Here is an 8,637-nt window from a genome sequence, read left to right on the forward strand (position 1 = left end):
CCTCCAGGTGATTCTGAAGCTAAAGTTTGAGGACCCGTGGTTTAAAGGGGCTCAAGGCTTCAGTGGTGACTGTTAAGCTATTCTGTTCTGGCAACAGAGTTGGTAGCTGCTAGACAAGACTTTGGTATCCCACTGCCTGATCTCTTTCTTCTCCAGTTCGCCAACGGGGAGCACAGAGAACAGCAGTGGGGAGTGCTGGGTGGCCCAGGGCAAGACCAGAAATGGGGAGGGTCTTCAGCAGTGGTTCTCAATCCCGGCTGCACGCTGGAGTCACCTGGAGAATTGTAAAAAAAAAAAAAATCCTGAGGCCTGCATTCACCCCAGATACAGGGAGGTGGAAAGGTTTGGGCATCAGGAGCGTTAGAAGGTCCACAGGTGATTCTAACGTGCAGCCAAGGCTGAGAACGGTTTGGTTTTATCTCATCCAACACTGACTGGCTCTTTGCTGGGCGCAGAGGTCCAGGTGAATGAGAAGCAGGCGGACTTCTTGAGTTTGGTGTCTTAAGTATCTTGAAATTCAGATACTCCCGTTTCTCCACAGAGCAGGGCAGAATTTGAATGCCTGACACCTGACTCGTGTTTCCGTTTGTTTCGTTATCTGAATTATGAAATCGCTGACACAATTCGTGCATGGAGTCTACATAACAAATGAAAGAATGGGGCCCAACAGACTCCGTGGTATCCTGAGTTTAATGCCATTCTCTCAACCTTGTTTATTTTTACGTTGGAACATCAGCGTGGCATTCTCTCAGCTGGTATGTAATGCCTTTTTATCTTTAACTTAAAAAAAAAAAAACCAAAAACAAAAAAACTGGAGCGTGGTTGCGTATTTGTTCCACTTTCCAGAAAAGAGAAGTCAGCTAGTTTGCTTCACGGAGAAGCAGAGTCATTTCCACTTAGTGACGGTGTTTGGAGCAGTGATAAGGGCCGACGCGCCCACTCAGCTGCTCTTGCTGCCGGGTTCACCTGGAGGCTTTTCTCCCATTTTCCCACGCACAAAGATTCCCCCCAGGGTCCTTGCCAGGTTTGTGGAATATGCGTCCCAGATGTGTTTGCATGGCCATCGTCAGCAGTCATTTGTCAGTGACTCCGTAACTGTGCGGTTGCTTGTCTGGTGCTTTTAGGATTGGAGGATTAAAAGCAAAGTGAGGTGTTGCAGCGTGGCTTTTCGCTGGCTCGTGCCTCTCCCTGTTCACTGTCATGCCTGAGCCTCTCTATTTCTGTAGCGTTTTCAGTTTTACCCTCAGGCCATACATCACTTACCCTGAAATATGTCCAGACTTAGGTGAGAAGACATAGCAATAAGATGCAGACGTCGGAGCAGGCAGATTAGTCTCCTGGGGACGGCCGAGAAACCGGTAAGTCTAGAGATGGGGGAACGAGAACGGAGCACTAAGCTCGTAGCAAATCTACCAACACCGGGCGCGTGTGTGTGGTGCCCTGTGGGTTACTTGGCATTTTCATGGTTGTGATTTCCTTTGCTCTTCACAGGAACACTAAGGGATAAGTAGGACAGGGCCTCCTTCCCTGGCTTTTAAGAGAGGGTCGAAGCAGCGAGGGGCCTTCCCAGGCCCTGCCGTTCTGAATCCACATCCTGCCCGCCCCGATGCCATGGAGATGTCCACAAAGTCCACACACGACAGAAGACACGGCCCTGCACATTCTGCCCCACACACGTTCTGGGCTCACTTCCTGATAGAGAGTTCTGGGTTCTCCCATAGGAGCACTAGACTCCTTAGGTTGTAAAATGTTGCTTTTACCCAAGAAGCGTAAGGTGGTTCCTACAGGAAGTTACCATTGACTATTGTGGGCCTTAGCAAGTGTTGCTCAGAAAAAGCTGGGGTTTAGGGCACAAGCGTGTCTCCGTCTGTTAAGCATCTGACTTTGGCTCCGGTCATGATCTCATGGTCATGGGATTGAGTTCCGCATGGGGCTCTGCACTGACAGAGCAGAGCCTGCTTGGGATTCTCTCTCTCCCTCTCTCTCTCTGCCCCTCCTGCCACCCTCTCTCAAAATAAATAAATAAACTTAAAAAAAAATCACTGTCTCTAAAAAAAAAAGAAAGAAGGAAAAAGAAAAGGCTGGGGTCCATAGATACGTTGGAGGCAGAGTAGCTTTAGGGGGTGCCGTGTCCACGGGGGAAAGAGTTGCTGTCACCCCACAGGCTGCAGGAGGAACCTCCATAATGCTCTACGGAACAGTCCCCCGAGTAGCCCTCTGCATTGCCTGCTTTTGTGACCACTGGCTCCTCTGCGGTTCCCACCTTGGTTTTGTACGCCTCTCGTTTCACCTCACTCTCACCTCTGTTCCCTTGGTGAGCCACTCTTGGCTCCTGAGTTGATTCTATGGCTCACCTTGGTTTTCCGACTCCCCTTTTGACGGCATCTAATGCTGCTGGGGCTAATCCCCACCGTTTTTCGACTTCCCCCGTTTCCCATCAAAGACACCCTGCACGCCCCGCACTTTTCTGACTTAGTTTCTGCTGGTCCTCATGGTGTGAGGCCCGGGCTGGAGCCAACTTGGAGAAGGCCACCAAGAGCAATTTGGTGCTGTCCTCTCTCCCCCTGCACCCAACACCCTTCTTCCTGCTCTCACCACACTTAAGACAAAATACAGACCATACGTGCACAGGTACAAACCAAAGAACGCAGGGGTGTTTACTGTAACAGCATTGAAAATGCAAAAGAAACAACTTAAATCTCTGTCAATAGGAACAGGTTATGATACATTCAAATAATAGGGGGAAAGACAACTGTCTGTATATAGACATGAAATAATCTTGAAGGTCACATTTTTTAAGTTTATTTATTCGGTTTGAAAGAGGCAGAGAGAGAGAGAACCCCAAGCAGGCTCTGTGCTGTCAGTGCAGAGCCCAGTGTGGGGCTGGAACTCAAACCATGAGATCCTAACCTGAGCTGAGACCAAGAGTCAGGGGCTCAACCAACTGAGCCACCCGGATGCCCTTAAGATCAATTAAAAAAAATTTTTTTTTAAATTTATTCATATTTGAGAGACACAGACACAGCGCAAGTGGGAGAGAGGCAGAGAGAGGGGGAGAGAGAGAATCCCAAGCAGGCTCTGCACTGTCAGCAGGACGCAGGGCTTGAACTCATGAAACCATGAGATCATGACCTGAGCTGAAACCAAGAGTCAGACGCTTAACTGACTGAGCCACCCAGGCGCCCCTTAAGATCAAATTTTAAGTGAGAAAAGCAAGGGTCAGAGGAGTATATACATTTTGCCACCCTTTGTGTTAAAAAAAAAAAAAAGAAAACAGGAAATGATACTTACACGTGCATTGAGTTTTTCTGGAAGGCAGCAGAGTGGGTTACCGCTGGGGAGGCACCTTGAGTGAGCAGGGGAAGTGGTGGTAGAGAAACTTCCTTTCTGAGCTTAGTATCATGTGTCTAGTATCAGTTTAGAAAATTCTAATTAAAAAAACAAAGTAAATACCCCAGAAGCAACATAGCAACGTGGAAATAGATGGGGAAATAGTTGGGGGTCTCCCCTTAGTTGTACACATTAGGACATCACGCCACAGGGGTAAATAATTTTTTCAAATTCTCACTACCGTGAAGGGACCAGCTATGAGTAGAAGCTTTGCTATCATTTGGCACCTACGCTGTAGGGAATGCAGCTACAAAACCCTATGTCACAGAACCTATAAAGGACAGGGTTGTCCCCCAGGGCAAGACATTCAGGACTCAGTTTCTCCATTTGTAAAATGTGAGCAAGGAAGTTGTTGGGGGGAGGAAATTAGGTTGTGGTTGTTTATCCTAGATCCTAGCACATGCTAAGCATATGATAAATGCCAGCCAGTGTTCTTTATTATTTGTGGCTGTTGTGGTGGTGCGTGGGGTGGGGAGGGCTGTAAGGAACGTTGTAATGGAAGTATCTGGAGATGAAGTCTTGTAGGGTAAAGAAAAATAAAACAGAGAGGGAAAGAGACCCCTTGATTCTCATTTATTTAAATAGCCGCTAGAGATTCTGAGAGAGTGATGTTTAACGTGCAAAACGTATGTTAGGGTATATGTGAAAGGGATGTTGGGGAGAGAAACTTCACCCCCTTTCACTCCAAAATGTCACTAGGGGCCAGCTGTGACCAGCACTGTCCCTTGTGCTAAAAAATAAGTGTACATGACCCAGGACCATCTGGTGTGTTTCTTTCCATTTCTCTTTCATTCCTGATTATCTAAACACTCTCATTATTCCTGCCACCTTATTTCCTTTCCTATTTTCTCTTCTTCTGGGGCCACAGGTCAAATGGAGACTCAAATCCTTCCTTGGAGAGGTGTAGAACACGTCCTGCTGTGCATCTGGGCTGAATTGCTTAGAAGGAGCCCCACAAAGCCCAGGTTTCTGGGACCCATCCCTCTCTCTTCCCCTTTGTGCCAGGAAACTGCTTCCTTCCAGGCAAATCGGCGAGAACAGGGGTTCCCTCTCTGGTTCACCACCTCGTGCCTTGTAATCATTGTATTCCTGTCTTATCGGAGGGAAAACATCGTGTGAATTTCAAGGCTCAGTTTCAATGATCGGCCACCTTGGGTTCACATCCTCCTCCACGATAGCTCTGTGACCATGGGCATGCTGTGTAACCTCTTTGCCCAGTTTCTATCTGAAAAATGGTGAGGACAAAATGAGATAATCTGGGTAAAAGGCAGAGCCCAGGATTTGGCTTAGTAAATTCTCTAAAAAGGTTAGCCTGAAATAGTGGTGGCCGCCTCAGCAGGCCTAGAAGTAAGCAAAAGAAATAAAAAAGAAGTCTGGGTATTCGAGGAAGGTCTGTAAGCACTGGCCTCAGAGAATAGGGGGGGGTCAGTATTTCTACTGCACCTGAGTGTGTGCCCCTCCCCTGCCAACCCCCCAAATATGTCTAGTCGTTACTGGCTGGATCATCAGTGAATGATGCTATTTGGTCTCAATAATTCTGCGAGCTGGATGACTTTAATGAGGAGATTGTCCTACTGGACAAATATCTTTTCCTGGATTAGGGTGATATATGATGCATCAAAGCTTTTAGCATATGTGTTAATATTATTAACTTATTACCTTATTTCAAAGACGTAAATATTTCAAAGACTTAACCCAGACCGAGGTCAATACATGGTAAATATTTTTTAAAATCCTCCTTTTGGGGGCTCCTGGGTGGCTCAGTTGGTTAAACATCTGACCCTTGGTTGCAGCTCAGGTCATAATCTCACAGTTTCATGGGTTCAAGCCTCACATCAGGCTCTGTGCTCCCAGCGCAGAGCCTGCTTGGGATTCTCTCTCTCTCTCTCTCTCTCTCTCTCTCTCTCTCTTCCTCTCTGTCTCTGTCTCCTTTTCTCTCTCTGCCTCCCCCTGACTTGTACTGTCTCTGTCCCTCTCAAAATAAGTAAATAAACTTAAAAAAATAATAAAAAATAAAATCCTGCTTTTGGCATAAACACGTGAGGAACATCAGCTAGTTATACTCTGTAGTTTGTAACTGACTCTGATGTTTTTGGGGGGGCATTTACCAATGTGATTATCAAGTGGATTCCCTGGTCTTGGGGGATACGGAAATGTTCGTGTACATAGTCCAACAAAAAATTAGACTGTGATCACACATATTTTTAAATAAAATAAATCAGAGGAATTCATGGTCATTCAGTCATGCGAATGGATAAGGTGTGGAATTGGCTCTGTTACTCAGTGCGGTGGTGGCCTAACCTACAGTAACAGAGGATGGCTTAAAGCAGCTGACTTTTCTGTTTGCATAGCACCTTTCACTTAGAATGTTCATATAAGTCATCTTACTTGATAAGTTTTCTATAGCCTAAATTCATGCTCTTACCCTCAGTGGGCCCCATTTGAATGATAGGCAACATTATGCCATTGTAACATGGAAACTTTTGGTTGCCTTACTGTGGTCACTACATAGCCGGGTGAGGAAAGATTTCTCAGATGAGCATCAGGCTAATAGTCCTTCCCTGTCCTGTGATGAGCCCCAGGATGGTTTTAAACACAATCTGAAATTCAAAGAGAATAAACTTGTTTATAGCTTCTTAATAGGGGAAGCTCTTTCTATTCTAGGGGAAGAGGCTTTCTATTAAATACTTTTAAATATTGATTCCCTAGTCTCTAAGGGAGCTTCCCCCTCGAGAATTTCCCTTTACAAATGAAATAAACGTTGTGTTTTTATTTAGAATTCAGGAAGACTTGTGTCCGATAATCTCAGAGTCTCCATTCTCTGCAGCATGTGAGACTGAAGCTGATGTCTAGTCAGTCTCCCCAGTTTCCACGAATTCTTCTGCACTGATAGGCAACCTTTTATGAAAAACTAGGACAGCATGCATTGCTTTATACCTGAGTGCTGTGTGGCAAGTAGTTAACTTCCAGGAAACATAAATTTGGATTTATCCAGAAATGTTATGGAAATAGCATGGTGTCCTCTAGAAGATGTTCTGGAATATCACCCTTGACGTGACGAAGCTTCTCAATGCCCTTTGCGTAAGTGTGTCCAAAGTATCTGGTTAAGGCTCAACTGCCTGTATCAGTGGGAGGTTTATCTCTGGGCTCCGTCCGATTCCATGCCCAATATACTCCCTACTTGAACTCCATTTATGTTAAATCAATACTCTGTCACAATGAACCGGATGACCAAATGCAGTAGATCAAGTTTACCACTGGATGCATGTAGGGTAAATGTAAGAATCATCGAAAACATAACATACTAGCTTTGTCTCCATGGCAATCTCAATTTTGTGTGTGTTCCCTCAGGGTACGTTGAGGAACCGGAACAGTCAGCAGATAGGCCCCTGGAAGTGGAAAGCCTCGATGGAGACTCTACCATTCAGACGACGTTGGCTGCAGTGACCACAACAACATTAATAACAAATACAAATTTTACCTACATGGAGGAGGATGCAGATCAGCACGAGTTTATATTAATGGTGTTGATCCCGCTGATTTTATTGGCCCTCCTATTTGTAATACTGGTAATCCTTGTAACACGCTATAAAAGGAAAAGAACTAAAGAAGGTAAATATTCTGTGTGTTCCCATTTCCAGACAATTGCTTCATGTGTTAATGAACAATCAATAAGGCAAAAACACTTTCTGCTTTTCCACAGAGCCTTCTAGCCAAGGATCTCAGAATGCCTTACAGACATGTGAGTATGACCCTAATTAATGCCTGTTGGGAGGTGGGGCTGGGGGAGGAAAAGGAACGGAGAGGTTTTAAAGCGAAGCGACAAGGACCACATAAAATAGTAAGTGGTGAACACTCCCTTATTTTTCAAATGGAGAGCGGCTTCAGCCTCAGTTGAAATTTAAATCACACAACTGCCATCTCTGTGCTTAATGCAGACAAGGGCCCAGTCTAGAACTGGCCGATAGGTCCGTGCGACATTCCCTGAGTCGGAGGAAAGAATCGAGCTGGCAAAGCAGTGGGTCAGGTTGGGGTTGAGGATGCGGAGGCTGAGACCTCGGGTTCAAGAAGGGATTCTCTCACACAGACTTCCGTCCAGGATACTGTTTTCTCCTCCACGCCACGTCCCAATTTGATTGTGTAAAGGCCTGAGTAAAGCATCATTCTTATTCTCATTAAAGCTATGACAACTTTTGTATGAGATTCCTAATGGGCTCAAGATTACCGTCATCAATCTGAAAGCCACCTGATGGAGAATTCCTTAGGTCAGAGATACACGCGAGGGGTATTCAGTGCCAATTCTCGGAGCAACACATGCTAGGTGTCACGGTAGTTCTAAGTCCAAAGCAGACTTGACTACTTCTGGCTTGTGCCGGTAAAAAGGACTCCAATTAGATTTTTAAGTTGAAGCCTTTAGTTCTTCCAAAAATCACTCAAGGGATGAGACCATCCCTGATAAGCTCCATATTGATATGTGCACACAAAACTCGCTCTCTATCCCTCACACTCGCTAATGGGGCACCTCTGGCTTTGAGGTCAAGCTCTTGGCCTGTGGGTCTTGCTCACTGTCCTCACACCAGAAGAGGCTTTGAGATCACGGCAGGAGCTATAAATGGTCATTGTCCATTATGCCAGCAGGTATGGTAAATGTGAGCTAGGGAAGAAGCCCTGATGTGCATTACCTTTCTTGGCAAGAGCCAATGTAAGAGATTCCAAAGGAGTAGGAAATACACCTGTTTTCTCCACTGCTTGAAATTTCAGGGTGACCTAGTAACAGTGGTCACATGGGAGCTCCTTTGTAAGCTAAAGAAAAAGATAAAGCAAACAGAGATGTCTGGACCCCATTGTTTTGACCTCATGGAAAGTAAGAATTTCCTGCCTAAACCAGAGTCCCTCAGCCAGTCTTACCTAATGGTGTCATAAGGTTTGGGGGGAGGATGCCGGGTGTCCAGTCAAATGTTCGTGCTCCTAGGCTCTAAATACAGAAAGGGCTTTTTTTTTTTTTTTTTTAAATTTTTTTTTAATGTTTATTTATTTTTGAGACAGAGAGAGACAGAGCATGAATGGGGGAGGGGCAGAGAGAGAGGGAGACACAGGATCGGAAGCAGGCTCCAGGCTCTGAGCCATCAGTCCAGAGCCCGACGCGGGGCTCAAACTCACGAACCGTGAGATCGTGACCTGAGCTGAAGTCGGACGCTCAACCGACTGAGCCACCCAGGCGCCCCAGAAAGGGCTTTTTTTTTTTTT

At 45.8% G+C, this 8,637-nt stretch overlaps 1 protein-coding gene across 4 annotated transcripts in view; it reads left to right on the plus strand.

Annotated features, from left to right (window-relative positions):
* TMEM154 (transmembrane protein 154) overlaps positions 1–8,637 on the plus strand; it is a 51,163-nt gene that overhangs the window by 15,771 nt on the left and 26,755 nt on the right. For all 4 annotated transcript variants that reach the window (XM_040472321.1, XM_040472311.1, XM_040472303.1 and 1 more), the window contains exons 2-3: positions 6,742–7,002; positions 7,094–7,132. In XM_040472321.1, the coding sequence (XP_040328255.1) occupies positions 6,742–7,002; positions 7,094–7,132 (300 nt within the window). The remainder of the gene's footprint in view (positions 1–6,741; positions 7,003–7,093; positions 7,133–8,637) is intronic.

The sequence above is a fragment of the Herpailurus yagouaroundi genome, unplaced genomic scaffold (genome assembly GCF_014898765.1).
Source record: "Herpailurus yagouaroundi ecotype Mexico unplaced genomic scaffold, PumYag 28, whole genome shotgun sequence".
Lineage (NCBI taxonomy): Eukaryota > Metazoa > Chordata > Mammalia > Carnivora > Felidae > Herpailurus > Herpailurus yagouaroundi.